The 18005-nt window shown below is 37.3% G+C and overlaps 1 protein-coding gene across 3 annotated transcripts in view; it reads left to right on the top strand.

Annotated features, from left to right (window-relative positions):
* The window catches only part of FXR1 (FMR1 autosomal homolog 1), a 68722-nt gene that overhangs the window by 19581 nt on the left and 31136 nt on the right, over positions 1 to 18005 (top strand). For all 3 annotated transcript variants that reach the window (XM_075556084.1, XM_075556086.1, XM_075556085.1), the window contains exons 2-3: positions 12245 to 12297; positions 13389 to 13482. In XM_075556084.1, coding sequence (XP_075412199.1) covers positions 12245 to 12297; positions 13389 to 13482 — 147 coding nt within the window. The remainder of the gene's footprint in view (positions 1 to 12244; positions 12298 to 13388; positions 13483 to 18005) is intronic.

Below are 18005 nucleotides of genomic sequence, written 5' to 3' on the forward strand. Positions count from 1 at the left end.
CTGAGAATATTGTATACCGAAAGTACTTCAGTCCAGTGTTGTACATTGTACATTGTTGTTTTAGTCTTGTTTGTGCTATTGTTTACATTATCTGTTTAGGATTTGGTAATGTAAATTTATCAAACTTGTTCTTTGGCTTTTGGGTTCTGTTTTCTAGTTAGAAAAGGCCTTCCTCACCACACCCTTTATATACATTTTTTGCTCAAGCTTCTAAAATATTTATTGAGTTAAAAAGTGTAAATTTTAAATTTTATTTTGGGTAGTCATCCATTTTTTAAATACCTTCTCTCAGTGATTATTCACGTTTCAATACTACATAAAAGCAGCATTATTCTCTTACTATACCTCAGTGATTCTAAAATTTCTGATTGACTTGGGACAATTTCTGGAGATTATTCTATCTTCTTCTAAAATAGCTATTTTGTTCGCCTTAAGTATTTTAGCTTCATGATTTTACCATTTAGTAGGGCTAGTGTGCTCATGATAATCTTGTTCCCATTTTAAGTTTCTTTTTGAGTGCTGCTGTGGGGGTCGCTTTTAAATTCAATGTTGGTATAATTTTATTACGATTAACTTCCTCTGCCTTCAACAGAACTGACTAGAAGGGGCTTCAAGAGTTAGGTGGAAAAATTCCTTTATCTTTAACTCCACTTTTCATGACCTTTCTCACACAGTATGCATTTAGTAGATCCTCTTAGTATTCTGGTTTGATTTTTATAGGAAGACTTTATTTTTTAACAGTTTTATTGACACTTAATCCACATATCACACAATTCGCTAGTTCAGTCATTTCAAGGAGGATTGTACAGTCATTACCACAATCAATTTCAGAGTATTCCCCCTCCACCCATTAAATTGTCTTTAAAATGAATTGTGTAATCACCTTCAGTTCTAGTGCTCCCTTCCTCTTCCCACCTTCATTGTTTACTCTTGAACCCTTCCCCCTAACATCCCCTACAAATCCTTGTGTCAGTTATTATATCTATGCATTTGATCCTTCTGTGCTTCACAAGCTGGTAAACCCAACTGAAACAATATGGAACAAACTGAAATGAAATAGTAAGGATAAAACAATAGTATATAAAAGATAAAAATACAAATAATGAGTAAGAAAATAGGACCACCATCAATATTTAAAAATCCAGGGAAGAAGATTTTATCATAGAACAAGCAAGAGATTCTTGCATCTAGAACAAATTCAGGTTGGATGTAGAAGGAAGTCAACTGACCAAGTCTCAAGTTTGATCCAGCATAATCAGGATTACAATGATTGGGAAGAATACTACATTTACATTCACTACTAGTTTCAAAGGTTTTTGCATATAGGTCTTGCACATTTTAAATAACACTGTAAATTAGGTGTGATGGTTTACAGAGCAGATTATTATGTTTTACAGTCAGCAGTTCATAATCTTTCACTCATTACAATCTATTCAAAGTTCCATCACTTACTCTACTTGCTCCCTGTGTTTTCTGTTTCCATTCCTCTTTTCCTAACCGTTGCTGGGATTATTGTTGCCCTTTTGATCTTACATGGTTGATTATTCTAAAGTATGTGCGCGCCTCACTAGTGTTACTGTTTACCTTATAGACCTGCTTATTGTTTGACTGAACATTGAACCGGGGTGCCATGTGTGTGTACGTATATATTCAGTTTCAGATTTGAACAATTACCTAAGGGCTGTAGGCATTCCTTAAGACTATCTGACTAAGTATGCTTTGATCTAGTTCATTTTAAGTTTTGTCCCACCTTTTTCTCACTCTATGCAGGACACTGTAATGTGATCCTTTTCAGAACAGTTGCTAGTGGTAACTGGCCACCATCTAGTTTGGGCCCCTGGGCTGTGGAACTGATCCTGTACATTTTGAGTTGAGTGCATTTCTTGGATTCTGGTTTTGGATTGCTCTTTTAAGTGAAGGTCTTTGGCTTGTGTAAATGCTTGTTCTCAACTATAAGCCTAAAGATTGATGATTTAAATCCACCCAACAGTTTCTACAAGAAAGGTGTGGTGGTCTGCTTCTGTACAGATTAGGACTAGGAAAACCCTATGGCCCAGTTGTACTCTAACAAACACATGGGCTTGCCATGACATAGAATTTACTCAACAACTGATTTGGATTTTATTCTATGAAAAAAATTTTAAATGTTCCAGCTGCTTTTTGTTTATATCTAGAAAGTCAGTTAATTGTTGTTTGTTAGCTTACATCATTTGCTCAACATACAGATTGAATAAGAATGTTGACAGAGTACAACCCTGATGCACATTTCCTTATTTAAAACCTCTCAGTATCCCCTTGCTCTTTTCTGATTTTGGATGTTCTTTTATCTGTTGAATCTAGGGATTCGTGATTGGAATTTGTTTCTAACTGTTCATTGCAGTACAAATAATAATTTCAATTTTAAGAACTGAGCGTCAGGTGCTTACTTTCGTTAATCTCATGCCAAAGATACATTAGCAATAAGAATAGGTGTTCAGAGATGTGGTTTCCCCCCGTCTTTTCTCTTCATACTTTGTCAGTGGGGCAAAAATACCCACATAAGACCAGAGTTTATGTTTGTGGTAGTGTAAATATTACTCTAGATCAAAAAGGGGCTTTATTACTAGGAAAAGCAGAATTTTCTACTAGCTTGGAATTCAGTTTGAACCAATTTACTTGTATACATTATATTTAAATGAAAATTAATTTCTGAAGCTTTACAAACGCTAAGGAAATTATTTGGCAAAGATTAGAGAGTCTTAATGGAGTCCTGGTAGTGTAGTAGTTATGCTGTTAAACTGTTAATCAGGAACGAGCAGTTTAAAGCCACTGGCTGCTCTGAGGTACAAAGACACTTTCTCCTCCCATAAAGGTGCAGTTTTACCCTGACCTAATAGGGTTGCTATGATATGACATCCACACAGTGACCGTGAATTTGGTTTTGTTTGAATCATTGTTAATAAAAATTGAAGATAGGACTAACCTCTGATGTAAAATGTTTTATTAATTAATATTTATGAACTTGGGAATTATGTTTCTTGAATATTTCCTAAGAACCTCACAGTATAATTCAGGTAGACTTACTGGTGCCTTAATTGTGAAAATGAATTTGTGGGACAAACTATGTCAACAGAATTTTCCAGCCTTTATGGGAGCAGATCACCATGCCAGATCTTTCTCCTTTGGTGCTGCTGGGTCAGTTTGAATTGTCAGCCTTTTGGTTAGAGCTTGTGCCACCTGAGATTGGTAATTGCACACTATTAAACTAAAAAAAAGTGATGTTTTATTTTTAGCTCCATCTATTAAACTTGTGGTGGCTTGCATGTTGCTAGAAGTTATGCCACCAGTATTTCAAATATCAGCAGGGTCAGGGTCACCCTTCATGGACAGGATTCAGCAGAGGTTCTAGACTAAGATAAAATAGAAGGAAGGAAGAGGCATTTCCCGTCTGAAAAAGTAGTCACTAATGAATATGAATACCAACACCAACAGAACATAGTCCGACATGGTGCTTGAAGATGAGCCCCTCTGGTTGGAAGACAATCAGACACAACTGAGACAACTGAAAAATTGATGCCTCCTCAATATTGGAAAAAAACCAAACCCAAACCAACTCATGGTCATTGACTCAGTTCTGACTCATAACAACTCTTGACGGGCAGAGTAGAACGAACTCTTTGGATTTCCAAAGCTGTACATCTATGTGTGCCAATAGCCTTCTCTTTCTCCCTCAGGGCCGCTGGTGGTTTCAAACTGCTGACTTTGTACTTAGTAGGAGTGACCTTATTGATGGGAATAGTATAAAATGTTTGGAATTTTCGTTTGCTGGTAAAGACTCAAAATAGAGGAAAGAACTAGGTGACATAAGGATATTTATAGAGGTCTAAAGACTTGAATGTACATATGTAAATATATTTATATGATTAGGGAAACAGATCTATGTGCAATATATTTATAGGTTTAGTACTAAGGCAGCAGATGGGCATTGAGCCTCTTCTCAAGCATTTACTCAATGCAAGAACACTTTGTTCTATTAAATTGGCACTCCAGGATGCACACCTTCCTGACACAATTGCTAAAGATAAATGTGTGCATAAGCAAATGTGGTGAAGAAAGCTGAAGGTGCCCGACTATCAAAAGAGATAGCTAGCATCTGGGGTCGTAAAGGCTTGAAGATAAACAAGAGGCCATCTAGCTGGAAAGCATCAAAGCCCACATGGAAGAAGCACACCAGCTTTGCTCACTACAAGGTGTAGAAGGGACCAGTTATCAGACATCAAAGAACTAAAAATCATGTCACTGAGTGTCCTTCCTGACACGACCACTGAAGGCAAATGTGGTGAAGAAAGCTAGTGGTACCCGGCTATCAAAAGATAGAGCGGCTGGGGTCTTAAAGTCTCGAAGATAAACAAGTGGCCAGCTAGCTCAGAAGCAACAAAGCCCACATGGGAGAAACACACCAACCTGTGTGACCATGAGCTTTCAAAGGGATCAGGTATAAAGCATCAAGGAACAAAAAATATCATTGAAAATGTGGGTGAGTGTAGAGTGGAGACTCAGCCCAATGGCATTACTGAAGGATTGTGGGGAGGAGATGAACCAGGCAGGGTACAGGGTAGCAACGATGAAACATATAACTTTCCTCTAGTTCTTAAATACTTCCTCGCCCCCACTATCATGATCCCAGTTCTACCCTACAAATCTGGCTAAACCAGAGGATGTACATAGGCACAGATAGCAACTGGAAAGACAGGGAATTCAGGACAGATGACTCCTTCAGGACCAGTGGTGAGAGTGGCGATGCCTGGAGAGAATGTGCAGAAGAAATGGGGAACTGATTACAAGAATCTGCATATAGCCTCCGCCCTGGGGGAGGGACAACAGAGAAGAAGGAGGGGGAGATGTCGGACAGGGTAATATATGACAATATATTATTATTATAATTTATGAATAATGAAGGGTTCATGAGGTGGGGAGTGGGGAGGGAGGGGAAAATGAGCAGCAGATAATTAAGGGCTCAAGTAGAAGGCAAATGTTTTGAGAATGATGATGGCAACAAATGTGCATATGTTCTTGACACAATGGATGTATGTATGGATTGTGATAAGAATTGTACGAGCTCCCAATAAAATGATTTTTTAAAAAGACTCAAAATAAGAAATGGCTGCAAATAGCTATTAAAAATAAGAAACAGCTGCAAATAGCTATTAAAAATAAGAAGCAGCTGCAAATAGCTATTAAAAATACACAGTATGAAATCTAAGGAAATTGAAAGTTATAAAAATGACGTAGAATGCTTAAAGATCAATATCCTAGTGAGCATCATTGGACTGACATTGACCATTTAGAATTGGGCATTCATGTGGGTAACTATGCCAGAAAAGGACAAACTGCAAGGGAATATTATTATACTCAGCATCAAAGATTCCATGTGAAGATCTATCTTCAAGTGATGGTTCTTTCTATGATCAGACAATATCCATGTATACTTGCAAGGATGACCCGGCAGCAACAACAGTTAACTCAGATTTACCCACCAATTCAAGCCAATGATGAAGAAGTCGAAGTCTACCAAATTTTATATTCCAAAATGCATCAAAGCCATAATCAAGGTGGATTGATAGTTGTTGATTGGAATGTGAAAATTCCAAACAAAGAGGAAGGATTAATAATTGGAAAGTATGTGATCTTGGTGATAGAAACAAAGCTGGCGAGCACAGCACATGATAGAATTTTGCAAGATTATTGACTTCATTGTGACACATACCTTTTCAACAACATAACCAGCAACTATACATGGTGCACGTTGACAGATGGAGTACATGGAAGATGAATTGACTCATGTTATCAGGAAGACCAATTGCTGGATAGGACACCATGCTTGATAAAGTAGAACGTCCATCAAAAAGAATTGCTCTAAGTGGCCTGTAATAATGGACTCAAACAAACCATTGTGATAATGGCGCAGCCCTTGGGCATTGTGTTTCCTGTACTTTGGAACAGACTTGATGTTGTCTGGCAACAACAGCAAACACAAGATCGGGCATGTCATATATGAACGTGAAAGCTCATTAAAAGGACAGCAAAGAAAAGTGTGAAAATGGGTGTCAGAGGGACTCTGAAACTATCTGAAAGGTAGAGAAACCAAAGTGATTGGAACGACTGGTGTAAAAGCTGAATGAAATGTAAAGGCTAGCTTAAGAATGCAGACCAAGTATCGTAAAGGAATGTACAAGGACCTAGAGTTTAAAAAGAAAAACCATCCTCAGCATATCGCAAAGCTGAAACTCAAGCCTCGATAGATGATGGAAGGAATAGGAAGTCGCTGTACCAAAATGAACTTGATCAGCATTCAGCCATTTTAAGAGGTCGGATGTGCTGGATGTGCTCATTTGCCTGTGTCAAGAAATTTGAAAGACACCTACTGGGCCTTATTTGTGCCCACTCCAAATGAAAGGCGCCTGAATAGAATGTGGACATTTTCCAACAATATCAGTAATGCCAAAGGCAAGTAAAATTTTGCTGAAGATAATACAAAAATGATTGTAGCAGTGCATTGACAGAGTACTATTCAGAAAAGGGTGCGGAACACCGGATATTACTGCTGATGTTGCATGGATCTTGGCTGTAAGTGTTGTATTGACTATGCAAAGGCACTCATCTGCGTCAATCATGACAAACTGAATCACATTGAGAATGGGAATTCCAGACATGTTTGCGCTCATTCAGAACCTGTGCACGAACCAAGGGACAGTCATTTGAACAGAATAAGAGTATACATTGTAGTTTAAAATCAGGAGAGTTGTGTGTCAAGATTCTTTATATTCTTTCTCCGTACTTACTCAGTCAAGAACGTGAACTGTATGAAAAAGATCTCTGCATCAGGACTGGAGGAAGGCTTATTGGCAGTTTAAAATACGCAGTGATACAACTTACTGAAAGTGAGGACTTGAAGCACCTGCTGGTGAAGATCAAGGATTGCAGCCTTCAGTATGAATTACAACTCAGTGTAAAGGAAACAAAAATCTCACAAACCAAGAAGTAACACCATGATAAATGGAGCAACGTTAGCAACAATTTCTTCTTATTTGGGTCAATAATCAACACCTGTGAAAGTAGCAATCATTAAATCAAAAGACAAACTGTCTTAGGCATGTCTGTTGCATGGGGTCTCTTTAAAGTGTTACAGAGCAAAGTCCACTTTGAGGACTAAGGTGAGCCTGACACCAACCTTAGTACTTTCAGTCCTTCTGTTTGTATGCAAACACTGGACAACGAATAAGGGATACTCAGCTCATTGAAGTATGGTGTTGGCAAAGAATATTGAAAGGGCTGTGGACTACCAGAAGAACAAACTATCTTGAAAGTAGTGCTGCAAGAATTCTTAGAAGTGAGCATGTGATTTGGGCAGGTTTATAGAGAGGGAGGGCCCAGTCCTTGCAGAAGAACATCAAAAGTCAGCCTGCTAAGTGAAAAACAGGAAGACCCTTAATCCGATTGGTTGACAGTCGCTACAGCAATGGGTGCAACATAGCAATTGTGAAAATAATGCAGGACAAGGCAGGGTTTTTTATGTCAGGTATGTCACTATGAGTCAGAATTGAGTTAAGAGCATCTAACAATGACTATAACAACTCTTACCCTCTATATTTCTATTTTTTTTGTTTTTAGTTCCAAAGAGTGTCTGGGTTTATAGTGCTTATTTAGGACCCCTGAGCGGTACAAACAACTAATTTAATTTATAAATTTATAAAACTAATTTATAAATTGATTGTTGGAACTTAATTGTGCGATGGAAAAATTACCGTATATACTGGTGTATAAGCCGAGTTTTTCAGCACAACAAAAAATGTGCTGAAAAACGGGTTCAGCTTATATACGGGTCAGTGGTACCCCAGCAAGGTGTAACACCTCGCTCCCCCCCAACCCCATGTAATGGACAAGCACCTGTTATCTCATGGGTGATTGCCATTTCTCCGCTGTTCATTCAAAGCCCCGCTGACACTGCAGGGCTTTGAATGTTTTTTTACTCACTTCTAACCAATCAGAGCCGTCCTATGATGTGTATCTTTGAATAAGCCTTTTAAAGACCATGTGCGATGGATGTGGCATGAATGGATGTCATCTGGTCAAGCCCGACTAACAAAAGGAGGAAATCTCATGAAGCCTGACATAGAGTTAATAGCAAAGTGGGTTTGAGATGCAGGGGAAGACATTCCAGAAGACATGGTGCCACATGCCTTCCAGGAATGTAGTATTAGTAATGCTATGGATGGCAGTGAAGACTGCGCTTTGTATGAAAATGACAGCAGTGATGGTGATGACCTCACACCAGCTGTGTAGCTCTGCCTTGGGATATGGATGATGATGAGGAATCCAGTTTTGAAGGATTTTAACTCTACGTTTTAGCTTGGTTGCTGATTGAGCTCAGGGAGTAGTACTCTTAAGGTATCATTGTTGATACCTTATTGTTTTTGATGAACCTATTTTCTACTTACTGTGCTGATTTACTAATGTTAAATGACTCGTTGCCCTTGTATTTATGTTTTTTATTTAAAATAAATATCTAAATACATTACCCCACTGATGTCTCTATTTTTAGTAATTTTATTTTCATGGTTTGATTATTGAAACTCACCTGTAGCTTCTGCATTTTCCACCCTAGGCTTATACTGGAGTCAATCCAGTTTTTTCTGATTTCCCAGGTAATAATTAGGTACCTCAGCTTATACTTGGGTTGGCTTATATTTGAGTATATACGGTTACCTGTCTTCTGTAAAGATTGCAGTCAAGAAAACTGGAACTATTCTGCTCTGTAACATGAGATTGTTACTAGTTGTAGTTGACCATAGCAGTGGATGTTTGTGTGTGTGTGTGTGTGTGTGTGTGTGTGTGTGCGCGCGCGCGCGCGTCTGCTGATTTCTCTTTGGGGTTTTCCCTCTTTCTTGTCTATCCATAGTTTTTAAGAGCCTTAGAATAGGCAGTGGGAAACTCAAAAGAAAGCAGATTAACACACACACACACAGCTACACCTTACATGACTGCTACTGCCTGCTACTGAGGAGCTCTGGTAACCTGTGGTTTTCTGTTGGGCTGCTCAAGGTTAGCAGTTTGGAAATCCAGGAGAAACACGAAGCTTTCTACTCCCATAAAGATTGGCAGTCTCGGGAACCCAAAGGGGGTACTTCTAACTTGTCCTTTAGGGCCAATAAGTCAGAATTGACTTGATAGCAATGAGCTTTTTTTTTTTTAAGGTCCATCATTTAGATTTGATAATTTGTTAAAGATAGTTTTTCCATTTATTTCACATAGAGGAAGTATTTAAATATTAGGGGGTTTCTAAACATTTGTGGGGAAATTCTATGATTTTTATATTTTTCTATGAACTCTATATTAGTAGTAGTTAACTTTTGTTTAATAAATCTTAGCCTTCCTGTTTCATTTGGTTTGTAGATGCCCTTTTTTGAGGGGTGCTTATGGCACATTTGTCGATTTGTGCCCTCCCCTTCCCCCTTTAAGTGTGCATTAAACACGCTCTTAAGGGATTTTGAATGGACCTTTGAGGAAGTGATATAAGCAATTGTGTTTGTATCTGTCACATTTCACCCAAGTACTCTGTGGGTGTATGAGCCTTAGTTATCCAGAGCTCTGAACAAAAATCACAAGTAGGTAGTTGTAACATACAGAAACTTAATTTGTCAGTGTAGGTAGGTCTCTTAAACACCTAAAAAATTCAAGGTTGCCAGCCCTCGGGTATATGACTTGCTTCCCTTTGGGAAAACCCTTGTCTTAGTCTCCATGTGGTGTATAAGGGGGCTTAAAAATGTTCATGAGAAATTCTGTTGTTTTATTTTGCCACAAACTTTGAAGCATGACAAATTCCCCACCCCCATTTTGGCTGTCTTTTTTGTCTAGTGTGCATCTTAGTCCTTAATAATCCAGCAAATGATCCCCAAATTGGAAGAGTAGAACTGCCCCATTTCTAGGGCTGAAATCTTTCTAGGCACAGACTACCACATCTCTTTTCCATGTAGTGGCTGTGAAGCTCAGGATTCCAACCTTTCACTTAGCAGCCTAAATGCCTAGCCCTGACCCACAAGGTATCTTCTCCACAGTGTAGGTGTTAGGATTTACAACATATACTTTTGGGAGGGCACAATTCTTCCCGTGGCGCTGTGTGACTGCACCTGCGTGCGATTCGTTTTTTAGTGGCTATGCTTTTTAAAAAATCTCCACCTAAATGCCAGTGGCTCAAGGGGTGCAGGAGAACACGACTAGGGTTGAGTTTCTGTTCTGACACAGTAATTTTAAGTGTTGTATAAATCAGTGCTTGTATAAGTTATTCATTGTTACATCGTAGTAGAAGTATTTTATCTAAATGATGAGTCTTTTAGAGTAATTTTCTTACTCAACATCCAAGGTGTTTTTTCTCTTAAGTTTACCAGATACTGTGAATTCTTTTAGCTATATTAATCAAATGATAGTGAGGAATTAATCAAACGATAGTGAAGAATGACAAAATTTGTAATTAATTTTATGGCTAGGAAATGACCATTGATTTTCATTAAGCATATATGGCAAGTATAAGTGAAAAACTATTGCTATAAAATTATAGAAACACTTATTCAACAAAACTAGAAATGCGAAGGTATAGTTTCACAACTAGTTCTTCATTTAGGATAATGTGCATTTATGCTGTGTACCTTGCAGTGCTGCCATCTCACTAACTCTGGAAGAAATCTGCTCTTTGATTTATACTCATGTCAAAATTGCACTTTTGAGATCTTTGAAAGACTTGATAATTTCTCTTCAATGTTCTTTGAATTTGGTGAACAAAAGAAATCTTGAAGGGCAAGATTAGGGCTGAGGTAAGGTTTCCCAACAAAATTCTTACAGTACAGCCAGCACTTACCACTCTCAAAGGCGCATTATCGTGATCAGAAAAAAAAATTCTTGGTGCAATTTGCCTGGCTTTTTTCCTTCACTAGGTCAGCTTCCATATTTTTAAATGTGTATATCATAAGGTCCAGTGATCATCCTATATGTGTCCTTTGAGACAATATCAAGATTATCACATAGGAATTTCAAAAGTTCATTGTTTGAGCTGACCTCTTTGCCTTGGATTTAATTGAACCAACAATATCCCTTTGGAAGCTACAGTTTTGTCACCCCTTGAGAGAACTTGGCTGCAGCCATCCACTGATTATGGAGGCAGATAATAGACATGCTAGAATAAAACCCCATGCATGTTTGAAGTGGAACCTCCCAGTAATAGTACTTTTTTACTAACCCGCATATTAAATTTAAATTGGTTTTGAGGCAAGGTACTCATAAAAGCAGTTTTTTTTTAAGTGAAGGGGGAAGAGATGTACTAGGAGAAATAAGATTAGTTAATGGCAAAGTTTAGTTTTCAACCTGCATTTTATGAAATTTAATATCTATGTCCTAAAAAATAGTACCTAATCTCTGTCTGATACATTGCTGTATAGGAATTATTTCATAATTCCACAAAGCATGCTATCTTTACCAACTCATGTTAAGTTAAAACTATGTTCAAGGTTATAAGAGTGGTGGAACTGGAATATGAATCCCGGAAGGCTGACAGCCTGAGTGTGTGATCAGAGAACTAACTTGTGCCTAACTCAGTTTACTATCAGCTAATACCTGTGATATTCCAGGATATACATGCACTTACTCCATTTTTAAATTTCATTTTGATTTAGGGGATACTTTGTGAAAATTGCAGTTGAAAGAAGTGAAATAACTTTCTAAGATAATATGAAGGGGGCCTCAAAAATTAGTGGAGATATTAAATTCCAAGATATGAAAGATTTCCAGGAACTTTTTGAGGTTTCCTTCATATTGAAAATGTCTCATAAGTCATTATTAAATGATGGAGATGGAAATTAAACTCTTGTTTATTTATTTATATATTTAAAATAATTGTATTAGGGGCTCATACAACTCTTACCACAATCCATACATGCATCAATTGTGTAAAGCACATTTGTACATTCATTGCCTTCATCATTCTCAACATTTTCTCTCCACTTAAGTCCCTGGCATCAGCTCCTCATTTTTCCCCTCCCTCACCATACCCCCTCCCTCAAGAACCCTTGATAATTATAAATTATTATTTTGTCATATCTTGCACTGTCTGAAACCCTTGCTTATTTTAAGTACTTCACATTGTCTCTGCATTTCCAATCTTTTTAATGTTTGGCTGCGTACTGATGAGCTTTAACAGCATTTTTATCTTTTGCAGGGATTTATCAAAGATGTTCATGAAGATTCTCTCACAGTTGTCTTTGAAAATAAGTAAGTGTTTTTTGTTAAGATCTTAATTTTAAAGATATGCTTCTTTCTGGTGTTTCCCATTGCCAGTGGAAAAATTATTTTTCTTCTGGGACGGGGTCTTTGATTGTTTCATTATTTTATGAGTTCATTATGATGTCCCTTATGTAATTTTTCTGCTAACAATTTACTCATCACTTTTTAAAAAACAAACATTTTACCAAATACATGGACTCGCTTGCTAGTTGATGCAGAAATACATGGCACACATGAAATCACATACTTGAATTAAAAACTAAAAAACAACTACCCAAAATGTTGAGATGATACTGTGGAAGGCCCTCAAATTCTACTAGTAGGCAGAATCACATCATGCTTGCTAAAGTATCAAGGAAGATCTTCCGCAGCAGCACATTGGTTTTAAGCATATCAGTGATTGGGAGGATGGTGCAGTACCAAGCAGTTTGGAACCAATGCAGGGGCAACTAATGGGTCAGAATAAGAAAGTCATCTTTGAATTGCTTAGTATTAATAAGAAATGATTTCAGTTTTATAGCTGTTGTAACGAATAGGTAGTCCAAAAGTTTTGTTCTGCATATGGGAAAGATAGTATGTTGTATTAAAGGGTTCTGAAGGAGCAACATTTAATTAAAGGTCAGAAAGAATTGTTCTGTTTATTAGTCACTTAGAGAAAAGGTGTCTGCTCAACAGCTGCTTCATATGTTCCTTCTTGACTGGTCTCATGTAATTGTAAAATTTTTTGAAATAATTTGATCCTACTGCTACCTACTTGGCAGCTCTGTAGATAAAACATAACAAATCTTCAGTTTTTACTGTGAAAATGTGTACTGTTCTATGTTTAAGATAAGTAATTAGGAAGGTTATGTGTAGTTACTAATAGTAGTGTCAGTTATTTCATTTTTTACAAAGTTCATCTAGAATTTTACAAAATATATTCTAGCTTAACTAATTTCTTGGAAAAATACATAAATGAAAGTGGCTTTCCTTAAGGAAAAGATAAACGATAAATTGAGGTTTGTAGTATTCCTATAGCTTTCATATTGGGGGCTCATTGAATAAGCTATTTTTAATTGGTGTCTTTTCCAATTTTTCAGTTGGCAACCAGAACGCCAGGTTCCATTTAATGAAGTTAGATTACCACCACCACCTGATATAAAAAAAGAAATTAGTGAAGGAGATGAAGTAGAGGTAGGTATTTTAAAGGTTATTTTTGTGCCTTAAAAAATGATAGTGATAATGAAAATTGTTACATAACAACGTGAAATAATAGTATATTGCATTGTTTTGAGTGGCCTAGAAATAGGTGGAAAGATTTTAAATTACAGAAAGCAAATGAAAGCAAAAAATCAAGACATTAAACCAGTTTGAATTTCAGTCATAGCTAACACAATGAAATTGAAACAGACCTGAATTTATAAAATGTGGGTGTACTAGATCGATAACTGGAAATCTGGAAGTCCTTGAATGAGAGATTCCACAGATGCATAGTGACCCATTTGAGGAACCTGATGTGGAAACAAAGTGGCAGAGTGACTGTTTAAAATCAGAATATGGAGTGTGAAGTAGAATACTTTGTATTATGGGTTCTGTCTTGCAAGAAGTACATTCGAGTGTTCCTTAGAGGCATGGATGGTGAGACTTGGTTTGACTTCCTTCGGATATGTTGTTAGTAGGGAGTAGTCCCTGGAGAAGGACATCATGCTTGGCAAAGTAGAGGGTAGATCTCCAGGACATGATTGGCACAGTGGCTGCAACAATGGGCTTCTGCAAATGTAAGCACCATTGTGAGGGTGGCTCCGGACCGGCAGCATTTCATGTTGTGTGGGGTCACGATGGGTGGGGACAGACTGGATAGCACCTAACCGACAGCATGGATCGCAGCCGTGAAGCTGTTGGCGGTCACTCTTACCATAGTCACTAGATTTAGATGACACAGAATGTGTTACAATCTTCTCTCCCCCCTTTGTGTTAAACATCATCTTCTAATTAATGCCTTCCTGTGTGGATGGATACAAGATGTTTTCAGATTATTTCTAGTTTTTTCCTTCTGCAGTTTGTGATGAGTTGGGGCACATAAAGAGTGATTTAGATTTACAAATGTTCTGCAATTACAAACTTGGAGAGAGTGCTTTTTATGCTTCTTTTCGTTGGTTCTTCACATACTACATTTGAGGGATTCTGGTGGCATAGTGGTTATGCTTCAATACGCAAGGTCAGCAGTTTGAAACCACCAGCTTCTCCAAAGGTGAAAGGTGGGCTTTCCTCTTCCTAAAGGCTTACAGTTTTAGAAACTCTCAGGGGCAGTTCTGCCCTGTCCTATTGACAGTGAGTTGAGTTTACCCTCTTTTTGGTAGTGTAAATAAACAGATGAAGAGGCTGTTGTTCACATTGGTGAGCTGCTTAGGGGTAGTGTTCCTGGATCATCCTCTCTGTTCCTCCTCACCAGCATGACAATATAAGAGATGGATTGATTTATAAATTAATGGTCTCACAGTGTTTTAGTGTACTTCCATATATTTCGGAATTCAGTTTTTATAAAGTTTGTTTTTTAACATTTTGAAAATCATCTGAAATTAAGATGTTAATTTTTTACTTTTTCAACTCTTAAAAAATTTACGGTACTTAGCAGGAAAAAAAGTTTGTTTGTCATTCATGAATTAATTTTATTTGGGGGGGGGTCATTATTTATTAGTAAGCTATTCATTTGACCTGGAGTGTTTAGGAATTCTAGTTGTCGGTGCTTTGTTTTTTGAAGTCATCTCCTCCTTATGAATTAAAAGCAATAGAGCTTAATAAAGAAAACGAAATGATTCCGAATTAGAGAAAGTAAAGTAGACTCTCTAGTGTAAGTATATTTGCCCTCCCACTATGGCTAAATCTGTTGTGTTCTCACAGGCAGTTTTAAAATCACTACATGAAAGAATTTATATTTCTGTGTATAGAGATCAATGCAATTTTCTGTGTGGGTATTAAAAATGGTATCTTTAGGATTTCTGCAGCATTTATAAAACATTATCTATCTGTCTATCTACCATCTAAACACTTACTGCCATGGTGTCAATTCTGGTTCCGTTGCAACCCCATGTGGATTTCTTAGACTAACTATATATGGAAGTAGAAAGCCTGGTCTTCATGCTGCTGACCATGTGGATCACAGCTCAGCGCATAAACACTACACATGCTGCTTTTTAATACACTTAAATTGATTGTCTTCTTCAGAGTAATTCGTTGCATAAAATTCTATGTTTAATACAGGGAATCTCTGATTTAGCAAAATATTCAATTTATAACAAACCAAATTTACTATTTATATTTGGTGCATTTTATTGTTGATTATAAGAATTACATGCATTATTGCAGTATGTAATTTGCTGATGTTATCATTGTTAGAGGTTCACTTGGACATGCTCAAAGATTGCACCTGTAAAGATACTGACCATAAAAGGCCATTAAAAATGTAAAAGTCTGGTACTATTTGACTCCGAACTAAGAGTTAAAACAGGCCCTGTATAAGTTAGGGGCTACCTGTGTATCAGTTATTTAAGTTATCAACCAGTCTTGTTTCTCTGCTTTTGACAACTATGTTAGTAATACCAGTATCCTTCAATTTGCACATAGCACTCTTCATTATGTATTGCTGCTATGACAAATAACCAGCTTTATCAATCAGCTCAGTATACAAGGCCAGAAGCCAGGACGCCAGCTCTAGGGAAAGTCTTTCTGTCCCGTTTGGGGAAAGGTCCTTGTTTCTTGCGACATGTGTAGGCTTAGTGTTGCTTGGTTGTGTCTCTGTGTCTAAGTGTCAGTGTTCCCCTGGGTCTGGTAGGTCCCTAGTATGGGGTTCTGAGTTCCAAAGATGGACTCCGCTCCCTGTTCTTCTGGGGTGGTAATCAGGTTGTCAAGTCCCTCTGCCTCCCTTCTCATTCCTGTTAGCTCTTTTAGATCCAAAGTGATGCAGGGAGCACTTCCACGGCAAATCTTCTTTCATCAGTTCAGGGCTGTGGCCTGAGTAAGGGTGCTGCATCCCACCCTAACTGCCTTACAACTGATTGAACATCAGATCACAGGATGTGGGATTATTGTATCAGTGCTAAATTCCGCCATCATATGACTGCTAATCTATTGAGACACATGGTCCTGCCAAATTGTCCAAGAGCAGCACTGACAGACTGTGAACAGATTACCTCAGTCTAACATAATGATCTTTTGAGGGCCTTGGATATATTGTACCAAATAGTTTATTAACTTGTCTAAAGATAAATATCCTGAAGGTTGAGAAGTTGATAACTAGGTTCAGTTGTTCTGATTACTATTCTCTAATGCATCCCATTGTATTCACAGGGTGTGATCAGTTTTGTTCCAAACTCATTCTTTTGCAGCAACAAGAACCTTTCCTCCAAAGATGAAATAAATGACATAAATTTAGTCATTACTAATTAATTTAGAACAAAAATGAACAAGGTAGAACTTTCCATTGAGTTTTCTTCTGTCATTTATTTAGATTTGACCATATGAAACTTACACTCTTGTGTGAGTCAGAAATTAGCATGTACTGGCATTTCATTTCATTTAAAACTTTTAAATTTAAATATTATGTTTGCTGGGTTGCTAGTTGTTTCATTCCAGCCAGTTTATGAGAATTAGATGAAATTATAGTATATTGAATTAGCGTCATAGTTTGTAATGCTATAGGGAAGCCATTTGTAAGTATTTGCTTTTCTGGCTGGTTTTGCTAAGTACAATAACTCTGAAAATATGGTAGGTCATAAAGTTTAATGTGATATAAAAATGAAGAGCTGTTTATATAGTATGTTCTATTTATAATGAAACACGAACAATAGTTATTTGTGGGGGCAGGAGAAAAATTAAAAATATGACCAAACAAAATCAAACTCACTGCGATGGAGTCACTGTTGACTCATAGGTCTGCAAGACTAACTGTTTATGGGAGTAGAAAGCCCAGTCTTTCTTCTGTGGAGCTGCTGGTGCTTTTGAACTGCCCACCATGTAGATCTCAGCCCAATGCATAACCACTGTACCACCAAAAATATGAAGCTTCAAAAAGCTTATGTAAAAGGAGAATTTAAAAGATACCGACTTTATTCGTAACACTCGGAGCCTCCCCATATCTGTAGATGGATATTTACATCACAAGGATATGTGTACATTTAGACCATATCTATGCTAACGTATACGCATTGACTTCTCAAGCTGATAGGTTATTTTATACGCCTTCATTAGTTTTTGGTTTTTTTCATGGCTTTTTGGCGTACTTGAGTATAAGCGGACCTGAATAACAACCAAGGCACCTAATTTTTATCACAAAAACTGCATTAAAAATGTGCTGAAAAACTTAGCTTATACATGAGTATACATGGCATTTTAAATTTTAAATTTCAAAGGTTTTTGAACCGTGAAATTCCTTACTTAGTGTCACTAGTGAAAGAAAATTGGCAAGTTAATGTTCTTGTGACATAGGCTGTTAAGGATTAAATTGTGTCCCTGAAAAACATGTTTCATCTTGGCTGGGCCATGATCCTTACTTAATATTATGTATTTATCCTCTAACATGTAATCTGAAACAGTTATCCCTGTGTTTGTTAGGCATTCTCGCTTCTATGATGTTAACAGAAATCCATATTTGTTCCCATTTCAAAGAAAGGCGATGCAAACGAGAGCAGAAATTATTGAACAGTATCATTGATATCACA

Source organism: Tenrec ecaudatus, chromosome 8 (assembly GCF_050624435.1).
Source record: "Tenrec ecaudatus isolate mTenEca1 chromosome 8, mTenEca1.hap1, whole genome shotgun sequence".
NCBI lineage: Eukaryota > Metazoa > Chordata > Mammalia > Afrosoricida > Tenrecidae > Tenrec > Tenrec ecaudatus.